The sequence below is a fragment of the Oryctolagus cuniculus genome, chromosome 12, assembly GCF_051225735.1.
Source record: "Oryctolagus cuniculus isolate XC-2025 breed Fujian yellow rabbit chromosome 12, ASM5122573v1, whole genome shotgun sequence".
In the NCBI taxonomy this organism is placed as follows: domain Eukaryota; kingdom Metazoa; phylum Chordata; class Mammalia; order Lagomorpha; family Leporidae; genus Oryctolagus; species Oryctolagus cuniculus.
The window spans coordinates 110,668,995-110,695,840 of record NC_142878.1 but is presented as its reverse complement, the minus strand read 5'-3'; the positions used below and the strand labels follow the sequence as shown (position 1 = coordinate 110,695,840).

The 26,846-nt window shown below is 49.9% G+C and overlaps 1 protein-coding gene across 2 annotated transcripts in view; it reads left to right on the top strand.

Annotated features, from left to right (window-relative positions):
* The first annotated feature begins 10,206 nt into the window (after window positions 1-10,206).
* The window catches only part of ARIH1 (ariadne RBR E3 ubiquitin protein ligase 1), a 112,456-nt gene continuing 95,816 nt past the window's right edge, over window positions 10,207-26,846 (top strand). The window contains exon 1 of one of the 2 annotated variants that reach the window (XM_051822317.3): window positions 10,207-10,904. In XM_051822317.3, coding sequence (XP_051678277.1) covers window positions 10,530-10,904 — 375 coding nt within the window. In that variant the 5' untranslated portion in view covers window positions 10,207-10,529. The remainder of the gene's footprint in view (window positions 10,905-26,846) is intronic. The other variant, XM_089310924.1, reaches the window with a different exon arrangement.

The following is a 26,846-nucleotide window of genomic DNA, read 5'->3' as shown; positions in this document are numbered from 1 at the left end:
GTTCTCCGTGATAGTCTTTGTCTGTAGCCCACACTGAGTTAGACATCTGTCTTCTGGCTGCCCTAACATTTGGATCATACGTCCACCATAGCATCTGTTGCATTATAGTATCATTAATAGTTTATATGTTGTGCTAAGACAGGAGCCGGGAACTCTATCTGGGTCGCACACGTGGGTGGCAGGGATCCAAGCACTTGGACCATCTTCCACTGGCTTCTCAGGTGCATTAGGAGGCAGCCGGATTGGAAGTGCAGCAGCTAGCACTCAATATGTGAGTCTCTGATACGCGATGCCGGCATCTCAGGCAGCAGCTTAACCTGCCATGCTGTGACACTAGCCCCATCTCTGAGCATCTTGAGAGCTGAAACGCTTTTATTGGTCTAGCATAGGACCCGACACGATGTTGGTGAACAGCTGAGGTGTTGGATTAACTAACAAATACACAGGCCTAGGAGAAGAGTGCAGCAGCACTTCTGACACCTGGCGACTCAGTAATCCTCGGTGCTCCTCTACGGGCGGCTGCTGTGAACAGACAGCACTGTCAGCCTCGCGCTTATTCAGGCTAAGACGAGGCTCTGCGCGTTTCCTGCGTCCAATATGAGAACAGTGAGTCCTTTATGGCCACCACGTCATTACAATCCATAACGAAAAGCCCAATTTCTTTTTAAAGTAGATTTGCTTTTATGTACTTGAAAGCCAGAGTGCCAGAGAAAGAGAGAGATACTGTGAGAGAGGGAGAGATAGATAGATGTATTTTCCAACTGCTGGTTCACTCCCCCTAAATGGCCACAACTGTCAGGGCTGGGCCTAGTTGAAGCCAGGAGCCAGGAACTCCCTCTGGGTCTCCCTCAGGAGTACAGGGGCCCAATAACTTTGGCCATCATCACTGTTTTCCCAGGCACATTAACAGGGACCTGGTTTGGAAGCAGAGCAGCTAGGACTTGACTGATATTCTGATACGGGATGCTAGCGTTGCAATCAGCAGTTAAATTGTTTTTAAAATTTTTAGTTATTTGAAAAGCAAGAGACAGAGAGACAGAGGTCTTCCATCTGATTGTTCACTCCCTCAAAGCCCACACAGCCAGGGCTGGCAAGACTGAAGCCAGGAGCCTGGGTCCCCATGTGGGTGGCGGGGACCTAAGTACTTGAGACATGGCCTCCTCCCTCCCAGGTTGGGCATTTGCAGGAAGCTGGAGTCAGGAGCAGAGGTGGGACTCAAACCCAGGCCCGCCCACGTGGGATGCGGGTGTCCCCAGCAGCGGTTTCATTGCAGCACTGAGCCGCCCCATTCCTGCTTTTAAATTCAGATGAGAAAACAGGCGCTGGACAGGTTAGGTGATTTGTCACTTCCTTAGTAAATGGGGTTTCTCGCTGTGGAGCCCATGGTGCATCTCAGAGTGAGCTGAGCCGGGATGTTCCCTTTGCACAACATCTCTGGTCCCACCCTCTGCACCTGCAGCCTCCCACACATGCTCACTTGGAAGAAAACAAAGTCTGCCGCTCACAGACGCAGCTTGACCTGGGGTCAAAAACCAAACAAAAAACCAAACCTGTCCACACATACCTGGCTTAGCAAACAAATACACCAATTGATAACTACGACATCACCTCCCTGTGGGACTACTCCGTTTACATGCAGGGTGGTGATTTTAATTTTTACTACCACTGCAAACTCTCCAAATGTGTCCTCTGCTCACTGCTTCAGCATTTGAGTGCCTCAATGTTGGATTATCTTCTCATGAAAGCAGAATGTGAGGTAGCTCCCTTTTTTTAAAAAGATTTATTTATTTATTTGAAAGTCAGAGTTACACAAAGAGAGGAGAGGCAGAGAGAGGAGAAAGAGGTCTTCCATCCGATGGTTCACTCCTCAATTGGCCGCAACGATGGGAGCTGCGCTGATCTGAAGCCAGGAGCCAGGAGCTTCTTCCGGGTCTCCCACATGGGTGCAGGGACCCAAAGACTTGGGCCATCTTCTACTGCTTTTCCAGGCTATAGCAGAGAGCTGGATCAGAAGTGGAGCAGCTGGGTCTCAAACCGGTGTCCATATGAGATGCCGGTGCTTCAATCCAGGGCGTTAACCCTCTACACCGTAGCACCGGCCCCTCCCTTATTTTTTTTTTTTTTAAGATTTATTTATTTATTATTTGAAAGACAGAGTTTGAGAGAGGCAGAGGCAGAGAGAGAGAGAGGTCTTTCATCTGCTGGTTCATTCCCCAAATGGCCACAATGGCCAGAGCTGAGCTGATCTGAAGCCAGGAGCCAGAAGCTTCTTCGGGGTGTCTCATGCAGGTACAGGGGTCCAAGGACTTGGGCCATCTTCTGCTACTTTCCCAGGCCATAGCAGAGAGCTGGATTGGAAGTGAAGCATCAGGGACTCGAGCTGGCATCCATACAGGATGTTGGCACTGCAGGTGGCGGCTTTACCTGCTGTGCCACAGCTCGGGCCCCAAGGTAGCTCCTTTAAGAATTCTAGACCAGGGACTGGTGTTGAAATTCAGTGGGTTAAGCTGCACCCTGCAATGCTGGAGTCACAAATAAGTGCTTGTTTATGTGCCAGCTGCTGCACTTCTGATCCAGCTCCCTGCTAATGCACATGGGAAAGCAGCAGAGGATGGCCCAAGCCTTTGGGCCCCTCTACCCACGTGGGAGATGTGGATAAAGTTCCTGGCTCCTGGACTCTGCCTGACACAGCTCCAGCTGTTGTGATCATTTGGGGATGAGCCAGTGGAAGGAACATCTCTCTTTCCTTCCCTCTCTGTAACCCTGCCTTTCAAATAATTAAATAAATAAATCTCTGAACAAACAGAATAAAAGAAAATAAAAGAATTCTAGATCAGGGGCTGATGTGGAGTCTCAGCTGCTCTGCTTCCAATCTGGCTCCCGGCTAGTGCACCTGGGAAAGCAGCAGCAGATGGCTCAAGTGCTGGGGCCTTGCTATGTGGGAGACCTGGGTGGGGTTCCTGGCTGTTGGCTTTGGCCTGGCCCAGCCTCAGCTGTTGTGGCCTTTTAGGAAGTGAAGTAGCAGATGCAAGTTCTCTCTCTCTCTCTCTCTCTCTCTCTCTCTCTCTCTCTTTGCCTTCCAAATAAATCTTTTTAAAACAGAGAGGGAGAAAAAGAATCAATGAGAAGGTTTTCATTGCTGTGGGCTTTGGGGTTCTTTGGACCTGTTAGGTGCTGTACTTCATGGGTCCACCCCCCCACCCCCCCGGCTTCAGGTCATCTCAGGCTCCTTCTCTCCTTTGTGGCAAAGAGGCCCTGTACCTCTTGTCGGCAGTGCACCTGCAGCCTACCCTCTCTTGCTATGGAAGACTAAAAGCTGAGCAGCATCGTGGACGTGGACGTGGGGTGGGTCCTGAGCAGACCTGCATGAGGTGTGCCTGGAGGGGACACACACCTGCCATAACTGCACCCCACCCCCCGCCCCAGTCCACACGGTCTTCACTGCATCACTGAGACCCCGAAGAAGGAACAGCAAAGAATACTGACGTTGAGGCAATGGTGGCAAGAGTCGACAGACTCACGTCCACCAGCTCACAGCCTGCGGTTTATTTTAGCTCATTCCAACATTATCAAAAGCTTGAAGGTGCATTGGCAAAGGCAGATACGGGGATGACTAATGTTGTAGGCATCAAGGGTTGGGTTGGGAATGGCTTGAGGACATAGAGTCTTCCCCTCCCCTTTTTTCTTTTTTAAAGCTTTATTTAGGGGCCAGCACTGTGGCGCAGCAGGTTAATGCCTTGGTGTGAAGTGCGGGCATCCCATACGGGTGCGGGTTCGAGACCTGGCTGCTCCTTTTCCAATCCCACCCTCTGCTATGGCTTGGGAAAGCTGTAGAAGATGGCCCAAGTCCTTAGGGCCTGCACCCATGTGGGAGACCCGGAAGAAGCTCCTGGCTCCTGGCTCCAGATAGGTGCAGTTCCAGCCATTGTGGCCAACTGGGGAGTGAACCAGCGGATGGAAAACCTCTCTCTCTCTCTGCCTCTCCTCTCTGTGTGTAACTCTGACTTTAAAATAAAAATAAACAGGTCGGCGCCGTGGCTCAATAGGCTAATCCTCCGCCTTGCGGCGCTGGCACACCAGGTTCTAGTCCCGGTCGGGGTGCCGAATTCTGTCCTGGCTGCCCCTCTTCCAGGCCAGCTCTCTGCTGTGGCCAGGGAGTGCAGTGGAGGATGGCCCAAGTGCTTGGCCCCTGCACCCCATGGGAGACCAGCATAAGTACCTGGCTCCTGCCATCGGATCAGTGTGGTGCACTGGCCGCAGCGCGCCGGCTGCGGCGGCCATTGGAGGGTGAACCAATGGCAAAGGAAGACCTTTCTCTCTGTCTCTCTCTCTCACTGTCCACTCTGCCTGTCAAAAAAAATAAATAAATATTTTTTAAAAATAAAGATTTATTTATGTGAAAGGCAGTGTTAGAGAGAGAGACAGATCTTTCATCCACTGGTTCATTACCCAAATGGCTGCAATGGCCAGGTCTGGGCCAGGCTTAACCCAGGAGCTTCATCCAGGTCTCCCATGTGGGTGGCAAGGGCCCAAGCACTTGGGCCATCTTCTGCTGCTTTCCCAGGCCCATTAGTAGGGAGCTGGCTCCTAAGTGGAGCAGCAAGGACGTGAACCTGGTGCCCATATGGGATGCTGGCTTAATCCACCATGCCACACAGTGCTGGCCCCCAGGGCAAATGAGTTCTGCAACCCTTGGATTGGCTGTGGGGAGGAGCAGGTGGGATGGAGGGCGGCTGAGGGACCGCAGGCGCAGAGGCACGGATGTGTGTGCAGGTGCAGATCCGGTGCTTTCTTAGGATTCCTGTCTAGTGACTTCTGTGAATTCCTTAGCACTCGCCATTCGTGCCGTTTCTTAGCTTGTGTCATCCCTTCAACCCCACAGTTACTATTCTTATAACCGACCTTCCGATTTAGTCTTTTCTGAAACTAAATCATGCCCTCTCAGAAGGCAGGATCCCTCTCTCTCTCGAATGCCTGGGAAGGTGCTATGCACTGAGGAGACACCAATAATAACTACTGATTAGCTGTCAGAATAACACACACACGTTTGTCTTTTAGGTGTTCATTAAAAGGACTTAGATTGGGTTGGGTTCCTGCCACCCCAGTGGGAGACCTGGACCGCATGCTGGCTGCTGGCTGCTGGCTGCTGTTGGGGGCATTTTGGGAGTGAACCAGAGAGGGGAGCTCTCTGCTCCTGACATTAAGAATGAAGTGGGTCTCTGGGAGTAGAGGGCAACACATCTGTTTATTCACGATTCCATTTTTAGTATCTGCTTCCATTGCTTCTTGGCCTTTTGGCTAACACCCAGTGTGGTATCTATTTCCGGAAGCAACAAGTACTGCACATAGTCAATGTATGTGTGCTACGTACTACTCAGCTGGCCGGCAGGAGGGCTGGGAGCAGGTACTCCCAATGTACAAGGACACATTTTAGAACAGGAGTGCTATTTTTTTTTAATAAAGGTTTATTTATTTGAAAGGCAATGACAGAGAGAGAGAGAGAGAGAGAGAGAGAGAGAGAGAATCTCCCATCTGCCGGTTTGCTCCCCCAAATGGCCACAAGAGCCTGGCCAGGCTGAAATCAGGAGCCTGGAGCCTCTTCCAGGTCTCCAACATGGATGCAGAGGCCCAAGGACTTGGACCATCTTCCGCCGCTTTCCTAGGCCATAGCAGAGAGCTGGATCAGATGTGGAGCAGCCAGGACTCGAACTGGCGCCAATATGGGATGCTGGCACTGCAGGTGGTGGCAATATCTTCTATACCACAGTGTAGGCCCTGAGGAATGATATCTTACTACAACTACTGAGAACTTCACAGCAAAATCAGTAGGCTTGGATTTGGAAACACCTGGATTTGAAACAGGGTTCTGCCATCTCTTGTGCAGTCTGGCAAGTTACTTCTTATCTTTTGAAAATGAAGAACTCTTCTCTTCACAAGATCATCAGGAATAAATTAAAAATGCATATGTACTTAGTTTGGCATACAACTCAATGATGTATTTGCTCATTGTGTTTTGCCCATTCATTTATCTGTTCAAACCCATCCCTAAGGCAACATAACAGAGGTGTTTATTTGTTGTAGAAAAACTTTTTTCTTCAAGTGATCAAGTCATTAGGACAGGTATCTGGTCATTTTTTTGGGGGGTAATAATTTGTACATATTTAAGGCCAAGTACATGTGTCTCACAATTATGGGGAACACAGACATTGTGGTTTTGTACATTTGTCTGACTGCATGATAGTATGCATTCTACTTCTAATGCCAGCATCATCTCACCACACAGTTATTTGTTTTTTTTTGTTTTTTGTTTTTTATTTTTTGACAGGCAGAGTGGACAGTGAGAGAGAGACAGAGAGAAAGGTCTTCCTTTGCCGTTGGTTCACCCTCCAATGGCCGCCGCACCATGCTGATCCAAAGGCAGGAGCCAGGTACTTCTCCTAGTCTCCCATGGGGTGCAGGGCCCAAGCACTTGGGCCATCCTCCACTGTACTCCCTGGCCACAGCAGAGAGCTGGCCTGGAAGAGGGGCAACCGGGACAGAATCCAGCGCCCCGACCGGGACTAGAACCTGGTGTGCTGGTGCCTCAAGGCGGAGGATTAGCCTAGTGAGCCGCGGCGCGGCCCACACACAGTTACTTGTATAAAGGCTCCAGACCCTGTATTCTAGAAGAACGATGAGGCAGAGGTTATCCTAAACTGCTGCGGTGGAGTCGCAGCCTCTACTTTTGGTTGCTGTAATCTCCACAGACTTGCAGATGATCGGAGTTTCTCTTTGCCTTGGTGTTATTTACCTCTTAGGATAGGTGTGGTGAGATCTGCCTCTCAACACCTGCTAATTGGTGTTTCTAACAAAATCTGAAGTACACAGATGTTTTTAAATAAATGCAAAGTATTCAACTAGTTTGTCAGTATTTCTCCTTGTGCTCTTGCTAAAGTTTAATTTTAAATCAAAATTGAACTTAAATTCTTACCTCCTGCATGACAAAACATGAACAAAAAACTGCTGCATTAGAACAAATTTTGTAATCAAAATGACAAAAAGCAATTTCTTTCCATTTGTTATGGAGACAATTACATAAAGAATTTTGGTGGGGTGCCCAAGCCATCCCACTGTGCCTGGGCCTCTCATGTCCCAGGAGTCCCTGTTCTGAACTGTCCTGCCATCCCTAGTGCTTTTTCACAGCTTACGGCCCTGTTATCCGCCCATAGAAGAGCCCAGTGCTTTCTAACTTCCGCTTTTCTGAAAGCACTTGCATAGTCTTCCTGTGCTGTTGGTGTCTAGTTCATGGCCACTTGGCTGGTCTAGAAATGCTGGAGTTCTGCTCTATGAGCACACGCCTAATGAGCACATACGAGCATATTCTGTACGTACTAGGAGCTGGGGGCAGTGCCAGGGCCGAGCTGACAGCAGTGTTCCTTCTGGCTACAAGGAAGTATTCATCTGCGTGTCTGCATCTTCAGTGACCTTGTGCTGTCGTTGTTTACAGATAAGGTACCTGTCCTTGCCAGGGCTGAGTGAGCAATACCAGGTAATACCTCACAGAGCAAGTCACTTACAAAAACAACGTATGTGGGTCATCCTTGGCCAATGTGGGGCCAGACGGAGGCTGTTCTACTGGTTTTCTTTAAATAGCGCCATGACCTAACCTGAATCTAAGGTAGTTTCCAAAATATGAATGGAATGAATATTGTGGAGGATCCGGTTATGGATGTTTAACCATGAACCAGAGACCAAACGTCACTATAATACTGCTCACATCAATTAAAAAAAAAAAAAAGGAGTCACGATCATGTACAAGGTTTCTGACACAGAAGCCATTTTCTTCCCCAGAAAACAAGGCTAGTACAGTCTGTGCACATGTAAGCAGAATTAACACTGATTAAAAAAGTGTCTAGGCTGGCGCCGCAGCTCACTAGGCTAATCCTCCGCCTGCAGTGCCAGCACACCGGGTTCTAGTCCCGGTTGCCCCTCTTCCAGGCCAGCTCTCTGCTGTGGCCCGGGAGTGCAGTGGAGGATGGCCCAAGTGCTTGGGCCCTGCACCCCATGGGAGACCAGGAGAAGCACCTGGCTCCTGCCTTCGGATCAGCGTGCTGCGCCGGCCGCAGCGGTCATTGGAGGGTGAACCAACGGAAAAAGAGGAAGACGTTTCTTTCTGTCTCTCTCTCTCACTGTCCACTCTGCCTGTCCAAAAACAACAACAACAACAACAACAACAACAAAAAACCTATAAAAAAATGTCTACAACCAGGGCTGGTGCTGTGGCACAGCGGGTTAAGCCACCCACCGTCTGCAGCACCAGCATCCCACGTGGGTACCTGCTGGAGTCTCAGCTGCTCCACTTCTTGTCCAGTTCCCTGCTAATTTGCCTGGGAAGATGGCCTAAGCCCTTGGGCCCCCTGCACCCATGTGGGAGACCCGGATGAAGCCCCTGGCTCTTGGCTTCGGCCTGGCCCAGTCCCGGCCATTGCGGCTATTAGCGGAGTGAACCAGCAGATGGAAGATCTGTCTCTGTCCCTCCCTCCCTCTCTGTGACTCTTGGCCTTAGTTTCTCAAGAAGGCGAAATATGACTCATGACACTTTTGAAAAGAAATTCCAATTTTGTGAGCACTTAACTGTGTCCGGGGTGCTGCGTCGAGTGCCTTAAAATATGTCATTTCATTTGATTCCAACAAGAATCAATGAGATTCCACGAGAATAGGAGTTACAATCGTCCCATGTCGCGCTCAGAGAGGTTGGGTGATCTGCTTAGGATCCCAGACAAGACCCCCAGAGCTCAGAGGCAGGCTTTGAAGGCTGGTGCCGCTTCTCAACCTTGTTTACAGGAACAACTCAAACGTGGACATTAGTACAGGGAACGGCCTACTCGTCACCTCCATACCCAACAAGCCCCTGCCACTTCACTGGTTTCAGTAACCCCACCAACCTGTTGATGAACCCCAAGTCTAGCAGGCATCCTGGAGCCCTCCCCACCGCCAGACCAGCAGCCAATGGTGCTGGCCCCCCTTTCAAATTAAGGGAGAATCCGGTCTCTTCTCATCACCTGCCCTGCCACTGCCCGAGCTCAAGGCCCTGTGGTCACCTGGACTTCTAAGACGGGCTCCTAACCGGTCTCTGCCTTCACAGCCCATTCTGCACGCAGGAGCCAGGGTTCTTTTCAGGAACACAGATCCCAAGTTCACTCTTCTAAAACCCTGCAACGCTTCCCATTGCAACAACGGACGGCTTCCACTGCTTCGCTCCTGGTCCTTGTGTTTTCCCCATTTCTCTGCTGTGAGCAGGGTTGGGGGAAATCTGAGGAAACCAGCAAAGGTGTAACGGGAGTTACCAAGGGGGCGACACGGGTTGCTGGGTGACACCGAGCGACTGGCTTTTGATAGGATGTTCTGGGCTGCGCGTGTTTCCCCGGCTCTCCTGTTTACAAAGACGCCAAGTCCACTGGCAGGGTGGCATCGGAGCCGTGCCAGCACCTCGCCAGTGCACCTGCTTGTCCTGCTCGCTCCCTCGCACCCCGCCTGCCCTGGGCGCGCAGGACGCAGGTGCCCGCGCCCCCACCGGCGCCGCGTTGTGGGGCGGTGCCCGGCGTACCGCACCGGATCCTTACAAAGCGTTTTGACGCCTGTCCAGCAACCCCCCCCAAGCACAGGGAGCGCCTTCCGTGGCCTGCCCGGCCCCTTTGGCTTCGGGTCCCGTCGGGCGCGCAGATAGCGGAGCCCAGGCGAACTCGGAGCTTCGGGCCCCAGGCAGCGCCCGCCGCGTGACGTCACCGTCGGGGGCACGGGCGCGAGCTGCACCTGCCGCACAGCGTAGGTTCCACGCGCGCGCGCGCGCAGCATCCCGCGCCCCCCAACCCCCACAGTTCAGCGGCCCGGGGGCCCGGGGGGCTCGAGTCCAGAGCCGCGGCTGCCAGGAGTCACGCCCGGTCCCCCTGGACCGCGCAGGGGACGGACGGGTCCCCCGCGGTCACAGCCGCCGCCGGGGCCACGGAGCCGCAGCCGTCTCGTGGGAGGCGCCCCCCACCCCACCCCCACGGGCCCCGGCCCCGCAGAGCCGCTCGGCCGCACCACGGACCCTGGGGCGCCGCGGCGCTCGCCGACCTGGCGGGCCGGGCCGCGGGGTTTCCCGCACACGGCGCGCAGGGGCGGCGGGGCGGGGCGCGGTGACGTACGGGCGTGACGCGCGACGCAGCGCGACGCGGTGACGCACGCCCCTTTGTTGGCTCAGTAGCGGCAGCAGCGGCCGTGGAGGTGGCGCTGGGGGCTGTTTTCTCTCGGAGGCCGGAGCGGAGCGGCGTCTGACTGAGGCGGGCGGCCACAGGCCCCTCGCCGCCTCCCTCGCCGCCTCCCGCGCGCCGTCCCCGCCGCCCGCCGCCAGCCGCCCGCCCGCCCGCCGCCGCCGCCGCGCCGGGGAGGAGCCGCGGCCCGCGCGGCCGCAGCCAGGCCTGCGCCCCGGACACCCGCCGGAGCCGGAGCGAGAGCCGGGGCCTCGGCGTCCCCGCCCTCTCCCCGCCTCGGCCAGCGTCCGCCGCGCCATGGACTCGGACGAGGGCTACAACTACGAGTTCGACGAGGACGAGGAGTGCAGCGAGGAGGACAGCGGCGCGGAGGAGGAGGAGGACGAGGACGACGACGAGCCGGACGATGATAACCTGGACCTGGGCGAGGTGGAGCTGGTGGAGCCCGGGCTGGGCGTCGGCGGGGAGCGGGACGGACTGCTGTGCGGGGAGACGGGCGGCGGCGGCGGCAGCGCCCTGGGGCCGGGCGGCGGCGGTGGCGGCGGCGGCGGCGGCGGCGGCGGCGGGCCTGGGCACGAGCAGGAGGAGGACTACCGCTACGAGGTGCTCACGGCCGAGCAGATCCTGCAGCACATGGTGGAGTGCATCCGGGAGGTCAACGAGGTCATCCAGGTGAGCGTGGCCGCCGCGCGGGCCTGCCGGCCGCCGCCGCCCCTGCCGGGGATGCAGGGTGCGCGGGCGGGCGCTCGCCGGCCGGGCCGGGCCGGGCCGGGCCGGGCCGGGCCGGGCGCGGGGAGGCGCGCGGGGGCGGCGCTTCCCGGCCCCGGCCATGGCGCAGGCCTGCCGCCGCCGCCCGGGGCCTCCGGCTCGCGGCCGATGCCTGCCGCGCCGGGCCCGGCGGCCGCGGGCTGCCTCCCGCGCGGGGCGGGGCGGGCGCGGGTGCGGGAGGAGGAGGAGTGGCGGGGGATCGGCCCGGTCCTGGGTGCTCCGGGCCGGTCTGGGGAGGGACTAGGGCAGGCCCGCGAGCAGCTGGGTGTACGGTTGCCCCAAGCGGGCACGAGTCAAAGGAGAAACGGATCCGCCCGGCAGGCCGAGCGCCTGCCTGCTCGGGGGAGGGGAAGAGGCGCGGGTGGGCCCTTTCCGACGGCGCGGCTGCTGCTGGCGGCGGTGACGTCCTGGCTGGCTGCAGGCGAGCGCCGGGGCCGCTCCGGCCGGCCGCACACGCGTCCCTGCGGCTCGCCGGGCAGCCCCCGAGCGCAGGGCGTCCCCCTGGACGGGGCTCCGTTTTGTGAGGTTTTCTGTGTCTGAGCTCGGTGCTCTCCTGCTCCGTGGTCAGGAAGCGAGGCTTGGCCGAATTCGGTGATCGCGGCTCCTTTAAGCCTGTGCATCGGGTTTTGCAGGTGTTTTTTTTTTTTTTCTTTAAGGAAATCAAAACTTTTTATTGAGGGAAAAATCGTGGTGAGGCGGCAAGGGATGTGGTTGCAGAATAAAAATGCCTTGATCCGGTGCGGCGTTCCGAAGACGCCGGCTCCCTGCGCGAGCAGCAGTTGCTGTTGCTTTCCTGCCTGTCCCTCGGCACTTTTTTAGAAATCCCTCAGGCGGCTCGCTGGGTCCCCGATCAGCAGTGTGTCGTGGCCTGTGTCCTGACTCCGTTTCCAGCGGACCCCGTGGAGTAGTTTAGTAAGCACCAGTCTCAGAGTAGCCCCGTCTTTGAAGGCAGCACTTCCCGTTCTGAATAACAGGGAGTCTCGTATCTAGTGCTGTTCTTCAACAGTTGGGATCCAAGAAGGAAGCCGAACGGTTTTAGGTACAAATTTACTGCTTTTTTTTTTTTTTAATTCCACAAATAACGATAGTTGAAATACTGGGCCACCGAATTGAGAGCTTGCTTTTTTTACCTAAAGAGAATTTTAGGAATTTAAAGTGAAACTTTATTTACAGCTGTCATACAAAATCTGTTCTCAAGCTTATTGCCTGGCCTTCTGCAATTTTAATTAGCTTTAAAAAACTTGTAGATATTTGTTACTTAGTTTTCTGATTTTTTTTTGAAGTCTGTTTTTCCTGTGGTTAAGTCTCTTCTAGTTTTCTCAGCTGTGAGGCTTGTGTTAATTACCAAAGGTCCCAATCAAGTTCTTTATGTCACTTCTGGAAAGAAATGTGACCAGTGCATGTGATAGCATTCTTTTAAGTGAGAGAGAGTAAATGCTGATGGAGTGAACTAATAAGACCTACAGGATACCAGGGACTTTTTTTCTTTTTTATGTGTCCTACTTTTACCTTGTTTCCATGCCTGGTGTTTTGAAAGAAAACTTTCATCGTCTGCCTTATTGTAAGATCGGTTTTAAATAGGATTCCTGAATATACCTGGTGTTGTATACTCATAAGTATCTATCCCTTGTTCAAACCTCCTTCTTAGAAATAGCAATAAAATCGAAGGGCAGAGTGTTTCTGTGACCATTTTTTCTCCAAATGGTATACTTACCTAGGTCTCAGATGGGCTTTGGCTATGTTGCAAGTTCATTTTATTAATAGATGTAGACTTTAAAAGTTATGCAAGTAATAAATCCACATTGTGAGGAAAAAAACAGTGACTAGGCAAGAAAAATAAAATGACAAAATAAGCCTTCCGCTCAGAGAGAGAACACTAAACTGAACTGTAGTTACCTTTCCAGACCTCGGGATAGCTGCGCGGAGTTTCCAGTCCCGGTGGAATCATGCTGTGTGTTCTGTTTTCAGTGGAGGAGAGAGGGCAAAAACAAAGCAGTCTCTGGACCACTCTCCCTAGTCTATAGGTTGCTTCTTCAAGATCTGATCTAATCTGTTTAATCAGTGTGTTCCTATTAGCTTTCCTCTTTTATCTCTTGTTTCTGTCTTTTGTAAACATCACTGAGAGTAGTATAGACCAATCCTTTTTTAAAAGGTGCTTTTTATTTTTATTTTTTTTTACTGAAGAGATAGAGACAGCTCCCTAAATATCCAGGAGCCTGGTACTCAATCCAGGTCTTGCGCATATGGCAGAGTATCTGTGCCAGTACCTGCTGTCTCCCCGGGGTGTGTAGTGGCAGGAGGCTGCTTAGGAGTGTTAGCTGGGCTTGCCCAGAAACTCAGAGACAGGATGTGGGTGTCCTGCCTTGCCCAGTGCCCGTTCTATCATCAGTCCGCCTTTCAGTGTTTTCTTGGGATAGGTTGAACTGCCAAGACAAAGAGCTTGCCCATTTTCAAGGCATTTAGTACATGTCTCCATGTTGCTTTCAAGGAGGTTATACCAGTTTTCCCAGCCAGTGTCTGCTTGACATAAAATGGTCATTTAAAAAAAAATTGTTCTCTTCCTCCTTTTTTTTTTGTTCAAAAACTGATGAGGTTGAAACTTTTTAACATGTTTATTGGGTTTGGTTTTTCTTTTGTAAGTTGCTGTTCCCTCTTTTTACCCCCATTTGAGGTATTGATCTCCTATGTTTGAAAGATTTCTTCATTCATAGGTGTTTTAAGTGTCAGTTGTTTAGCCTTTTTTTTTTTCTCCCTCGTTTGAATGGCACAGTGAAGAGATCTTCCATCCACTGGTTCTCTCCTCAAGTGCCTGCAGTAGCCAATTCCAGGCCAGGCCAAAGCTAGGAACTCCCTCTGCATCTCCCACATGGGTGTTAGGAACCAAAGTGCTTGGGCCATCATCATCCATTCTTCCCAAGTGTATTAGCAAGGAGCTGGATCAGAAGCAAAGACAAAACTTGATCATAGGCACTCTGATGTGGGATGTGGGCATCCCGGGTGATGGCTTAACCCACTGTACTGCATTACCTGCCCTGTGTCTAGGCTTTTCAATGAAAAACAAAAATTTTTAAAAGATTTATTTATTTGAAAGGCAGAGAGAGAGAGAGAGAGTGATCTTAATCTTCTGGTTCATTCCCCAGATGGTTGCACTGGCTAGAGCTGGGCCAGGCTGGAGCCAAGAGCTTCTTCCAGGTCTCCCACATGGGTGGCAGGGGCCCAAGGACCTGGGCCATCCTGTGCCGCTGCCGCCTTCTTCTTCTTCTTTTTTTTTTGTTTAAGATTGATTGATTGATTTGAGAGGCAGAGAGTTAGAAGCACAGGCAGAGAGAGGGGTCTTTCATCCACTGGTTCATTCCCAAAATGGCTACATGGCCAGGGCTGGGTCAGACTGAAGCAAAGAGCCAGGAGCTTCATCTGGGTCTCCCACGTGGGTGCAGGGGCCCAACCACTTGGGCTATCTTCCAATGCTTTCCCAGGCGCCTTAGCAGGAAGCTGGATTGCGAGTGGAGCAGCTGGGACATGAACTGATGCCTGTTGCTGGTGTAGCAGGCAGTGGCTTAACCCCCTGGGCCACAATGCTGGCCCCTAATGTTGATTTAATATGTAACAGGTCACTGTTTTACTTAATTCACAGTAGAGTTTAACACTGACTAAGAATTTTAAGTTCCCAGCTCCACATTGCCATTCTTTGATATGAAATCAGATATATTCTTAGTGGATTGAGAAATATGTTTATAGTAGAAGATACTTGAAATGTATAAAGATCACCAAATTAATCTTTACATGGGCATTTGCTCGCTTTTTCTGGAAGAGGCGTTCAGGGCAGTGACATAAAGTGGTATTTGCCGGTGTCTGCAGGTTAGTTCTAGTCTTCAGAAAAGGAAGCTAACAGTTTTTCTTTAGAAAAGTCAATTTTTTTGGCTTTTCTGTAAATCCCTGGTTAGTTTGTTTATTTGTTCTTGTTTTATTTAAGTACTTTATGGCTACATAGCTTACCGTTGGAGCTTTTATTTTCCTTAGCTTTAATGTGCACCAGTGATGCAGAAACGCTTAAAACCCTTAACTTGAACTATTTTTACTTAACTAGTATTGCTAATATTAAAAGCTGGTTTCTTTTTTAGCTTTATTTTATTTATTTGAAGGGCAGAGTTAACAGATGGAGAGAGGGAGAGATTGATTTTCCATCCGTTGGTTTACTCCTCAAATTGCTGCAAGAGTCAGGGCTGGGCCAGGCAGCAGCCAGTACCTTCATCAGTGTCTCCTACATGGGTGCAGGGGTCCAAGCACTTGGGCCATCTGCTGCTGCTTTTCCAGGTGCACTAGCAGGGAGCTGGATGAGAAGTGGAGCAGCGTGATTTGAACTGGTGCCTGTATGGGATGTCGACTTTACAGGCTGCCTCTTAACATGCTGTGCCACAATGCCTTCCCCTAAAACGTGGTTTTCTAAGGTAACCACCTAAGTAACTAGTGAGTTATTAAACTGACCCTACCTGCACAGTTCTGTGGTTAGCTGTCTTTGACATTGCCCTCTTGTGTTTTCACTGCAGTGTCCAGCATCTATCCTTTGGTTGTGCTGTATGTGCACAGCACTGTGTTCAGTGGAGAGGCGGGTCTTGCCTAAGGAGCGTATCTTCTAGAGAGGGGGAACTTATGGTCCTTGGGCCCCATGTCCAGTGCAAGTTATGTCTGAGGTGCAGCCTGGTCATCTGTGTATTTTTGCCACTCCCATGGTAGTCATCCCCTCTGATGGTCTTGACTGAGTGAGAGGAAGTGGGGTGAGAAAGCAGCAGCCCAGAGGAATCACACCCTCAAGAGAGTTGTGCTGAGGAAGAAGCACTCGGGCCTGGGATGTGAGTGGTTGGAAAGGAGGTGTAAAGAGAGGTAGGTAGGCATCTTGCTTTTATATGATTGGCATTTTAAGGACAACAGAAATATCTAAGCCTTAATGAAGAAATTTTCTGTTGACTATGAAATCTTTTAATTTTATTTCACCTGTTTAATGAAAAAATGTGTGTAGTGGAAGAACCTCCCTAGTGAGATTACAAGCATACATGAAGAGGGGCATTGCATTCCAATATATTCTGTACTGCTTGGAGTGGCAGTTCTAGCCCTGAGTTTTCTTCTAACTTGGAAGTTCATTAACATGTCAGAACCTGTAGGTTTTGTTTTGTTTTGCTTTAATCTGAGAGATGAAAACGAAAGAGCTGAATGCTAGACTGGTCATTTTTAGATTACCTGTTTGGTTAAGGTCCTTTAAAAACCTCAGTTAATTGGAGATACTCATTGTTAATAAGAAATTGAATTTAAATCTGCATATTAACCTAAATTGACAAGTTGTTTGGGTGCCTGTGTGAGGGATGGAAGGCAGGTTGTCAGTTCTTTAAAGCTGTTAAGGAGTTGGTGTGGTTTAGATTTACTCTTTTTTTTTTTTTTTTTTTTTGTGACAGGCAGAGTGGACAGTGAGAGAGAGAGACAGAGAGAAAGGTCTTCCTTTGCCGTTGGTTCACCCTCCAATGGCCGCCGCGGCCGGCGCACCGCGCTGATCCGATGGCAGGAGCCAGGAGCCAGGTGCTTTTCCTGGTCTCCCATGGGGTGCAGGGCCCAAGCACCTGGGCCATCTTCCACTGCACTCCCTGGCCACAGCAGAGGGCTGGCCTGGAAGAGGGGCAACTGGGACAGAATCCGGCGCCCCGACCGGGACTAGAACCCGGTGTGCCGGCACCGCTAGGCGGAGGATTAGCCTAGTGAGCCGCGGCGCCGGCCTAGATTTACTCTTGAACTTTGATCTTTGCCCAGGTGATCTCCTTGAGCTGTAAATTTGAATTACATTAGGGCTTGTTGATTGGCTTTCTGGCATGGGACCTGTGAGGGCCAGCTGTCAGTTTGAACAAGCTGTCCAGGTGGCAGTGGTGGTGGGAGCTGAAGTTTGAGAACCACTAGAGGTAGTGGACATCTAGCAGCAGTGTTTTTCTTTGTGTGTCTGCTGCAGAGATGTGATGATGGAAGGTGAGTAGTTAGCAGGCCGAGCACTGTGCTGGAAGGGATTTGCCATTTGTTGCTGCCAAATGAACTAGTGGAGGTTGATATTCTAGATTGGAGCACATTCTTTCCCCTTAGATGTTCTTTTTTTTTAGAGTTGAGTTTCCTTATTTATTTATTAAGATTTCATTTATTTATTTGACAGAGTTACAGACAGTGAGAGGGAGAGACAGAAAGGTCTTTTATCCGTTGGCTCACTACCCAAATGGCTGCAGTGGCCGGAGCTGAGCTGATCCAAAGCCAGGAGCCAGGATCATCTTCTGGGATTCCCACATGGGTACAGGGGCCTAAGTGCTTGAGCCATCTTCTGCTTTCCCAGGCCATAGCAGAGAGCTGAATCAGAAGTGGAGCAGCTGGGACTAGAACTGGTGCCCACATGGGATGCGAGCGCCACGGGCAGGGGATTAACCTACTGCACCACAGCACCGGCCCCTCTTATTTATTAACACATTGGAATGGGTATTAGGTTACATGCAACTGCTCAGTAAGGAGCTCAATGTTGGGAGTGTGAGAAGACTTGTTTTTTCAAGTAGTTTATGCTTTCTGGATTAAAACACTCAAAGCTGCCTGCACATAAAATAATTTAATCAAGTGATAGATGACTAGTAATAGGTACTCATGTATGAGGGATCTGTGGGTGTTGTTTCAAAGATAGCTAGGATTTGGATGGAGAGAAAAGAAGGCCAGGAAGCTGTTCTAGGAAATGAGTGAGATGAGAATTAAGAGGGTGTCTCTACGATAGTGAGATCAGCTCACATAGAGCAGAAAGTTTTGGAAAAATTTGTATTAGGAAAAACCTATGCCTGCATTTCTAAGTTTTTTTGCACCAAAATAAACTTTTGGTTAATAAACTGGCACTGTGGCACAGCAAGTTAAAGCCCTGGCCTGCAGCACCAGTATCCCATGTGGGTGCCGGTTCAAGTCCCAGCTGCTCCACTGCCTGGGAAAGCAGTGGAGGATGGCCCGCATCCTTGGGCCCCAACATCCATGTGGGAGATCCCCTGGCTTCGGGTCGACTTAGCTTCAGCTGTTGCAGCCATTTTGGGAATGAATGAGTGGATGAAAGATGTCTACCTCTCTGTAACTGTTTTTCCAACCAGGTAAAATAAATCTTTAAAAAAATTGAAAATAATAAACTTTCAGTTCCATTTTCCCAGGAACTCTTTGAAGTGTACCTTATTTTTAGTTATCTTTTGCTCTGTGTTACCCTAAAATTTACTAACTTAAAAACAATTAACAAGGGGCTGGTGCCGTGGTGCAGGAGGTTAATCCTCTGCCTGTAGCGCCAGCATCACATATGGGTGCCAGTTCTAGTCCCGACTGCTCCTCTTCCAACCCAGCTCTCTGCTATGGCCTGGGAAAGCAGTGGAAGATGGCCCAAGTCCTTGGGCCCCTGCACCCGTGTGGGAGACTGCGAGGAGGCACCTGGCTCCTGGCTTCAGATCAATGCAGCTCTGGCTGGCTGTTGCGGCCATTTGGGGAGTGAACCAGTGTACGGAAGACCTTCCTCTTTGTGTCTCCCTCTCACTGTCTGTAACGCTACCTCTCAAGTAAATAAATAAAATCTTAAAATAAAAACACAACAATAAACATTATTCCACAATGTCTTTTTTTTAAGATTTAGTTTTTGAAAGTTACAGAGAGAGAAAGAGGGAGCTTTCAACTTCTAGTTCATTCCCCAGTTGGCTGCAACAGGCAGGGCAGATCCTGGTTGAAGCCAGGAGCCAAGAGCTTCATCTAGGCTCCCAGATTGATGGCAGGGACCCAAATACATGGGCCATATTCTGCTGCTTTTCCCAGGCCATTAACAGTGGGAAATGGAGCAGCCACAGCAGGAACTGGCGCCCAAATGGGATGCCACCTTGCAGGCCGTGGCTTTATTAGCTCTGCCGCACTGCTGTCCCCTATCTCACAATTTCTTTTTTTTTTTTTCTTATTTCTTTATTTATTTGAAAGACAGTTACAGAGACGTGGAGCCAGAGAGAGAGAGAGAGGTCTTGCATTCCAGTGGTTCACTCCTCAAATGACCGTAATGGCCAGAGCTGAGCTGATCCGAAGCCAGGAGCCAGGTGCTTCTTCCGGGTCTCCCACGTGGGTACAGGGGCCCAAGGACTTGGGCCATCTTCTACTGCTTTCCCAGGCTGTAGCATTGAGTTGGATTGGAAGTGGAGCAGCTGGGACTTGAACCGGTGCCCACATGGGATGCCGGCATTGCAGGTGGTGGCTTTACCTGCTACACCATACAGTGCCAGCTCCCACAATTTTTTTAAGTCATGATTCTGGGTGAGGCTTAGCTGAATGCCTCTGACCCAGGGTCGGTCTCTCTCTCTTTTTTTTTTTTTCCCGACAGGCAGAGTGGACAGTGAGAGAGAAAGAGAGAGAGAGAAAGAAAGGTCTTCCTTTGCCGTTGGTTCACCCTCTAATGGCCGCTGCTGCTGGCGCGCCGCGTTGATCTGAAGGCAGGAGCCAGGTGCTTCTCCTGGTCTCCCATGGGGTGCAGGGCCCAAGCACTTGGGCCATCCTCCACTGCACTCCCTGGCCACAGCAGAGAGCTGGCCTGGAAGGGGGTAACCAGGACAGAATCCGTCGCCCTGACCGGCAGGACTAGAATCTGGGGTGCCAGCTCCGCAGGTGGAGGATTAGCCTATTGAGCCGCAGCGCCGACCGAGGGTTTCTTAAGACTGCAAACAGGTATCTGTTGAGTTGCAGTTCTCAAGGTTTGAGTGGAAGAAGATCCCTTTCAAGCTTACTTGCGTGCCAGTTGGCAGGCTTTCCATACTGCGTGGTTATTGGCCACAGATGTCAGTTCTTGCCAAGTGGGCCTCTCCATGAGATGGCTCACAACACAGGAAATGTTTCTTCTAGGGTGGGAGATCTTAGAGAAGGCTCCCAAGATAGAAGCCACAGAAGTAAGATTCCATTACTTTGCCATACTGTGTGTGTTATAACACTCTATCCCACACTCCAGGTGATTATGTTAATGTAAGACCTGGAGGTGGGGGCCAGTGCCATGGTGCAGTAGGTTAATCCTCCACCTGCGGTGCTGGCATCCCATATGGATGCCAGTTCTAGTCCCGCCTGTTCCTCTTCTGATCCAGCTCTCTGCTGTGGGTTGGGAAAGCAGTAGGAGATGGCCCAGATGCTTGGGCCCCTGCACCCTTGTGAGAAACCCAGAAGATCCTGGCTCCTGGCTTTGGATTGGCCCAGCTCCGGCCATTGGCGGCTTTTAGGGGAGTGAACCAGCGGATGGAAGACCTTTTTCTGTTTCTCCCTCTCTCTGTATGTAACTCTACCTGTCAAATAAATAAATAAATATATATTTTTTTTAATAAAAAGACATGGAGGTGAAGATCATTGCAGACCATCTTGGAGGTTGCATACTTGTCCATCTCAGTCAAGAGGTGAATGACAACTCCTGTGTGATGTTTATGTATTCAATTTTTAAAAAAATATTTATTTGAGAGATGGAATTACAGATAGAGGGAGACACAGAGAGGAAGGTCTTCGAGCTGCTGGTTCGCTCCCCAAATGGCCGCAATGGCCGGAGGTGAGCCAATCTGAAGCCAGAAGTGTCCTCTCGGTCTTCCACGTGGGTGCAGGGGCCCAAGTACTTGGGCTGTCTTACAGTGCTTTTCTAGGCCATTAACAGAGAGCTGGATTGGACACTTAACTGGCACCCATATGTGATGCCGGTGCCACAGGCAGAGGCTCAGCCTGAAGTGCTGGCCCTGTGTATTCGATTTATGTATTAATGGGACAGCACATTAGTTTGAATATTTTATTTTAGATTAACCATAATTTGGTTTTGTAAAACATATCTATAAATGATGTATCCTTAGTTACCTTTCGTGGCTAAGATTGAAGTAATAACTTGTCTTTGAGAGTTATCAGGAAATTGAGATTCTCTAGTCCATTCATTTTTTTCTTCTAATCACTGGAATCATCTGAAATATTTTTTATCACAGTTTATTTTGTTGTAGGTTCACATACACTTCAAACAGTGCAGAGATCCCACAACCCTTTATTGATTTTTTTTTTAAGTGATGGTAACAGCTTAGAAAACAGTACCTTGCATGAAACATCTTGAATGATATCACAACTAGAATGTTGATATTGATTTGATCTACTTCAGACTGACTGTTGCTGGTAATTTTTAAAAAACAGATCCCCAGGCCCTGGTCCAGGACAAGGAAGAGGGACTCTGGGTTTGGGCCAGCTACTGTCATCAAATGGCAATCTTCCCTGGATTATATTCATTCACAGCTCTGGTCCTTTTTGTAATGTTCCGCCCTGCCTCTGCCTATCCCTGGGTACATGACTTGGGAGCTGTGGTGTGTGGTGAGGTGTAGTCACTCATTACGCTGTTTGGCTACTCTTGCTATTTTTTTTTTTAATGAAAGTAAAATCTACTTTCTTGTTAACTTTGATTTATTGTCTGTACAGTGGTCACTTGGAGGAAGTTTTTTTTAATATATTTTTTAATATAGCTATCATTTTGGAAGTCTAAAGGAAAAACTTTTCATGAAGTTAATCAGTCCTCCTTTATTCAGTAATTCCTTTTATGACAGCAAAACTGAACTGTGTCTGTGATGATGTGTGTTGCCAGCTTTGTTTTTTCTTTTTTTCTTTTTTCTTTTTTTTTTTGACAGGCAGAGTTAGACAGTGAGAGAAAGAGAGAGAGACAAAGGTCTTCCTTCTGTTGGTTCACCCGCCAAATGGCTGCTACGGCCGGTGCGCTGTGTCAATCTGAAGCCAGGAGCCAGGTGCTTCCTCCCGGTCTCCCATGTGGGTGCAGGGACCCAAGCACTTGGGCCATCTTCCACTGCCTTCCAGGGCCACAGCAGAGAGCTGGCCTGGAAGAGGGGCAACCGGGACAGAATCCAGTGCCCCGACCAGGACTAGAACCCGGGGTGCCGGTGCTACAGGCGGAGGATTAGCCTAGTGAGCTGCCATGCCGGCTTTTTTTTTGTTTGTTTTTTTAAAGACTATTTATTTGAGAGGCAGAGTTACAGAGAAAGGGAGAAACAGAGAAAAAAGTCTTCCCTCCGCTGATTGACTCCCCAGATGTCCACAGTGGCTGGAGCTGAGCTGATCTGAAGCCAGGAGCCAGGAGCTTCTTCTGGGTCTCCCACGTGGGTGTAGGGGCCCAAGTACCTGGGCCATCTTTAGCTACTTCCCCAGGCCATAGCAGAGAGCTGGATTGGAAGTGGAGCATCTGGGACTTGAACTGCTGCCCATTTGGGATTCTGGCACTGCAGGTGGTGGCTTAGTCTACTATGCCACAGTGCCAGCCCCTGCTTTGTTTTCTAGTTCGCCACTGTCTTTTTTTTTTTTTTTTTTTTTTCCAATTAATTTATTTATTTGAAAGAGTTACAAGGGAAAGAAGGAGAGGCAGAGAGAGAGAGAGAGAAGTCAATGACCAGAGCTGTGGTAATCTGAAGCCAGGAGTCAGGATCTTCTTCCTGGTCTCCTACATGGGTACAGGAGCCAAAGGACTTACTTGGGCCATCTTTTCCTGCTTTCCCAGACCTTGGTAGAGAACTGGATTGGAAGCAGAGCAGCCGGGACTTGAACCAGAACTCATATGGGATGCAGGCACTGCAGGCAGAGGCATTACCCACTACGCCACAGCGCTGGCCCCTAGCATCTGTTCTAACAAATGAGCGAATTCTGATATTAATGCCTGAAGATTGTGAGGATTTTGATGAGAAATGGCAAATACTGTTCTGGGATTTTTCCTTCTTTATTTATGTGTGTGTATACAACACACATATGTATATATATCACACATGTATGTATGCATGTAAACATTTTTCTACTTGCACTTTTCATTGTTTTTTGCTCTGCTTCATTTAAAAGAAGTATCAGATTAGACTTGACACTTATTAGATCTTGACACAGAGTACAGTAAAGACGTTATTAGGTAACATTTCCTTGTTACTGAGACATTTATTTAGAAAATGCTAAGAATAGCTAGAATTCTTAGGCTTGCTTTGTTGTCTTCTTTGAAATGGTTATGCTTCTAATTCAAATATTAACTGACTCCAACTGCCTGGTAGTGTATCATCTCTCTCTCTCTCTCTTTTTAAAGATTTATTTATTTATTTGAAAGAGTTAAATGGAGAGAGGAGAGGCAAAGACAGAGGTCTTCCATCCGCTGGTTCACTCCCCAATTAGCTGCAGTGGCTGGAGCTGAGCCAATCCGAAGCCAAGAGCCAGGAGCTTCTTCCTGGTCTCCTACGTAGGTGCAGGGGTCCAAGGACTTGGGCCATCTTCTGCTGCTTTCCCAGGCCATAGCAGAGAGATGGATTGGAAGTGGAGCAGCCAGGTCTCAAATTGGCACCCATAGGCGATGCCAGCACTTCAGGCCAAGGCGTTAACCCAGTGTAGCCTCTTTTTTAATCATGGTTGTTCAATTTTTTTAGGCCTTGACTATAAGCTAGAGACAAGTATTTTCTGATTCTTAACAAGTATTGTAAATTAAAATTAAATTAAAGTGTCTAATGTGGACACTTGGAGTTTGTGACATTTTGGGCAGATATTTCATTAAAACATGCTAAGCCCCAATTTTTATTTTTATTTTTTTGATAGAGTAGATAGAGAGAGAGAGAGACAGAGAGAAAGGTCTTCCTTTTGCCGTTGGTTCACCCTCCAATGGTCGCTGCGGCCGGCGCGCTGCGGCCGGCGCACCGCGCTGATCTGAAGGGAGGAGCCAAGTGGTCTCCCATGGGGTGCAGGGCCCAAGCACTTGGGCCACTGCAGAGAGCTGGCCTGGAAGAGGGGCAACCAGGACAGGACCGGCGCCCCGACTGGGACTAGAACCTGGGGTGCTGGTGCTGCAGGCGGAGGATTAGCCTAGTGAGCTGTAGCGCCAGACTAAGCCCCCAATTTTTTGTATTTTTTTTTTAAATTTATGTTTGTTTGTTTATTTTGTTTATTTTAGTTACAGGGAGAGACAGACAGAAAGGTCTTCTAGCCACTGGTTCATTCCCTAAATGGCTGTAACAGCTGGAGCTGAGCCCAGCTGGAGCCAGGAGCTTCTTGGTCTCTCACGTGGGTACGGGGACCCAAGCACTTGGGCCATCTTCTGCTTTCCCAGGCCATAGAAGTGGAGCAGCTGGGGCTAGAACCAGTGCCCATATTGGATGCTGGCACTTCAGGAAGAGGCTTAGCCCACTTAGCCACAGTGCTGGCTCTGCAAAACCCAAACTTAATGCTTTGTGTCTTCTGGGCTTTCTTCCTTGGGTTGACTTACCCTTTGGTCATTCTTGGAATTTGAGGGTCATCTTTGATTTAGCACTGATGAGATTTATCTCCGACGCATGTTGCTCTCCTTTTTACTACCTCTAGTCTAGGGCCTTCCAATTTTTGCCATCTTGTCCGTCTGTCATACTGTCAAACACAAATATAATAGCTGTCACTTGCTAAGAAGATTTCCAGTTAGAAATCTAGTCCAGACTCCACTGTGGCATCCATGGTTTTCCTGTCCTAGTAGCTTATTCTTACAGTCTCATCTGTTGTCATTCCTCATCCCACACCCCCTGGTTGCAGGCTTGCTTTCCTAGTGTGTGACATGCATTTGTGTTTCCTACACAGGTTCATGTTGCTCCTCCTCCTTGTGGTGATGCCCTTTCTCTCTGGGTTTTTTTTTTTTTTTTTTTACAGTCAGAGTGGACAGTGAGAGAGAGACAGAGAGAAAGGTCCTTCCTTTTTTCCGTTGGTTCACCCTCCAATGGCCGCCGCTGCAGCCGGCGCACCGTGCTGATCCGATGGCAGGAGCCAGGAGCCAGGTGCTTTTCCTGGTCTCCCATGTGGGTGCAGGGCCCAAGGACTTGGACCATCCTCCTCTGCACTCCCGGGCCACAGCAGAGAGCTGGACTGGAAGAGGGGCAACCAGGACAGAATCCGGCGCCCTGACCAGGACTAGAACCCGGTGTGCCAGCACCACAAGGCAGAGGATTAGCCTATTGAGCCATGGCGTCGGCCCGCCCTTTCCTTCTTAATTGCTTGATGTAATCCTGTTCGGAACTTGCTCAGATTCTCCCTGGTCTCTTTCCAGGCCCATCTCCTCTGTATGTCCAGTGCTTCCTTATCTATGTTTGCATCACACTTCATCTTAACCTGTAAGAGGTTGTAATACAACCATCTCCCATCCATGAGGGTCTCTAGCTAACTATAGATGATGAGACTTTTGTGTCGAGACGTGGCACACTAAAACAATTTCTCTTTCAATTTTATTCATTTAAAAGGCAGAGAGAGAGACTGAGCTCACACAGGCTCCCATCCACTGCTGACTCCCCAAGTGCCTACAGTGGTCTGAGCTGGGTAAGGCTGAAGCCAGGAACCAGTTACTTATTTTTTATGTGGGTAGCAGGAATCCAACTACTGCAGCTTCTAGAGTCTGCGTTAGCAAGCAGGAAGCTGGGGTCAGGAGCAGAGCCTAAACTTGAAACCAGCTACCACCATATGGAGTGAGGTATTCCTGATAGCATTTAACCGCTTTGTCAAATACTGAGCCCCTAATAGTTTCATGCAGTGGCAGCTCAGTGAATATTTGCTGAAGTTTATCCGTTGCTGGCAGGTGCTTGCTAACTTCATTTCTTTAGCATGTAAATCAGTGAATTACTTTAACATTTCTCAGTAGTGGCAAATAATAATGTAAGAAGATGACAAGAAGAAAAGTGCTTAAATTCCAAGAAAACACACTTTTTAAAGATTTAGTTTATTTGAAAGGCAGAGTGGGGCCAGTGCTGCGGTGCAGTGGGTTAAAGCCCTGGCCTGAAGCGCTAGCATCCCATATGGCGTCAATTCAAGTCCCAGCTGCTCCTCTTCTGACCCAGCTCTCTGCTATGGCCTGGGAAAGCAGTATAAGATGGCCCAAGTCCTTGGGCCCTTGCAACTGCATGGGAAGACCTGGAGGAAGCTCCTGACCACAGCTCCGGCTGTTGCAGCCATCTGGGGGGTGAACCAGCAGATGAAAGACCTCTCTGTCTACCTCTCTCTAACTCTGCCTTTCAAATAAATAAAATAAATATATAAAAAAAATTAAAAGGGCAGAATTACAGCGAAAGAGGGAAGGGGGAGGGGGAAGAGAGAGAGAGCGAGTGCGTGAGTGAGCATGCATGCAAGAGAGGGATGGAGAGAGGGATAGGTTCCATCTGCTGGTTCCCTCCCCAGATAGCTACAACAGCTGTGGCTGGGCCTGGGCCTGGGCCAGGGTGAAGCTGGGAGCCTGTTTTGATGGCCAGGGCTCAAGTACCTGGGCCATCTTCTGCTGCTTTCAAATGGAGTGGCCAGAACTTGAACCAGCATTGCATGTCATGCAGCTTAACCTGCAAAGCCACACTTTTTAAGGCGCCTGAATATACAAAGGGAATTTTATTTGCATATGGTTAGTTCCCTGTGACTTTATATGAATTGACACAATGATGGCGAAAACAGTTGAGTGACAGTAATACAGGAGTTCTCCAAGTATGGCCTATAAGAGCAAAACCATTTGATAATAGTACTGACATTGCCTCTTTTAAGTTTGCTAACATTTGTACTGATGGTGCCAAAGCGACATGTGGGTAAATAGGCCTCAGCATGGCTTAGATCAGAGGCCTCCTACTGCACTGCACAGTGAAAGGCCAGTCTCACTTAGGTTCTCAGTGGAAAAGTAAACATGGTTGGTTTTATTAAGATCTCTTCATGGCCGGCGTTGTGGTATAGCAGATTAAACTTCTGCATGGGATGCCTGCATGCCATTTGACTGCTGGTTTAAGTCCTGGCTGCTTCACATAGGATCCAGCTCCTTGCTAATGTGCC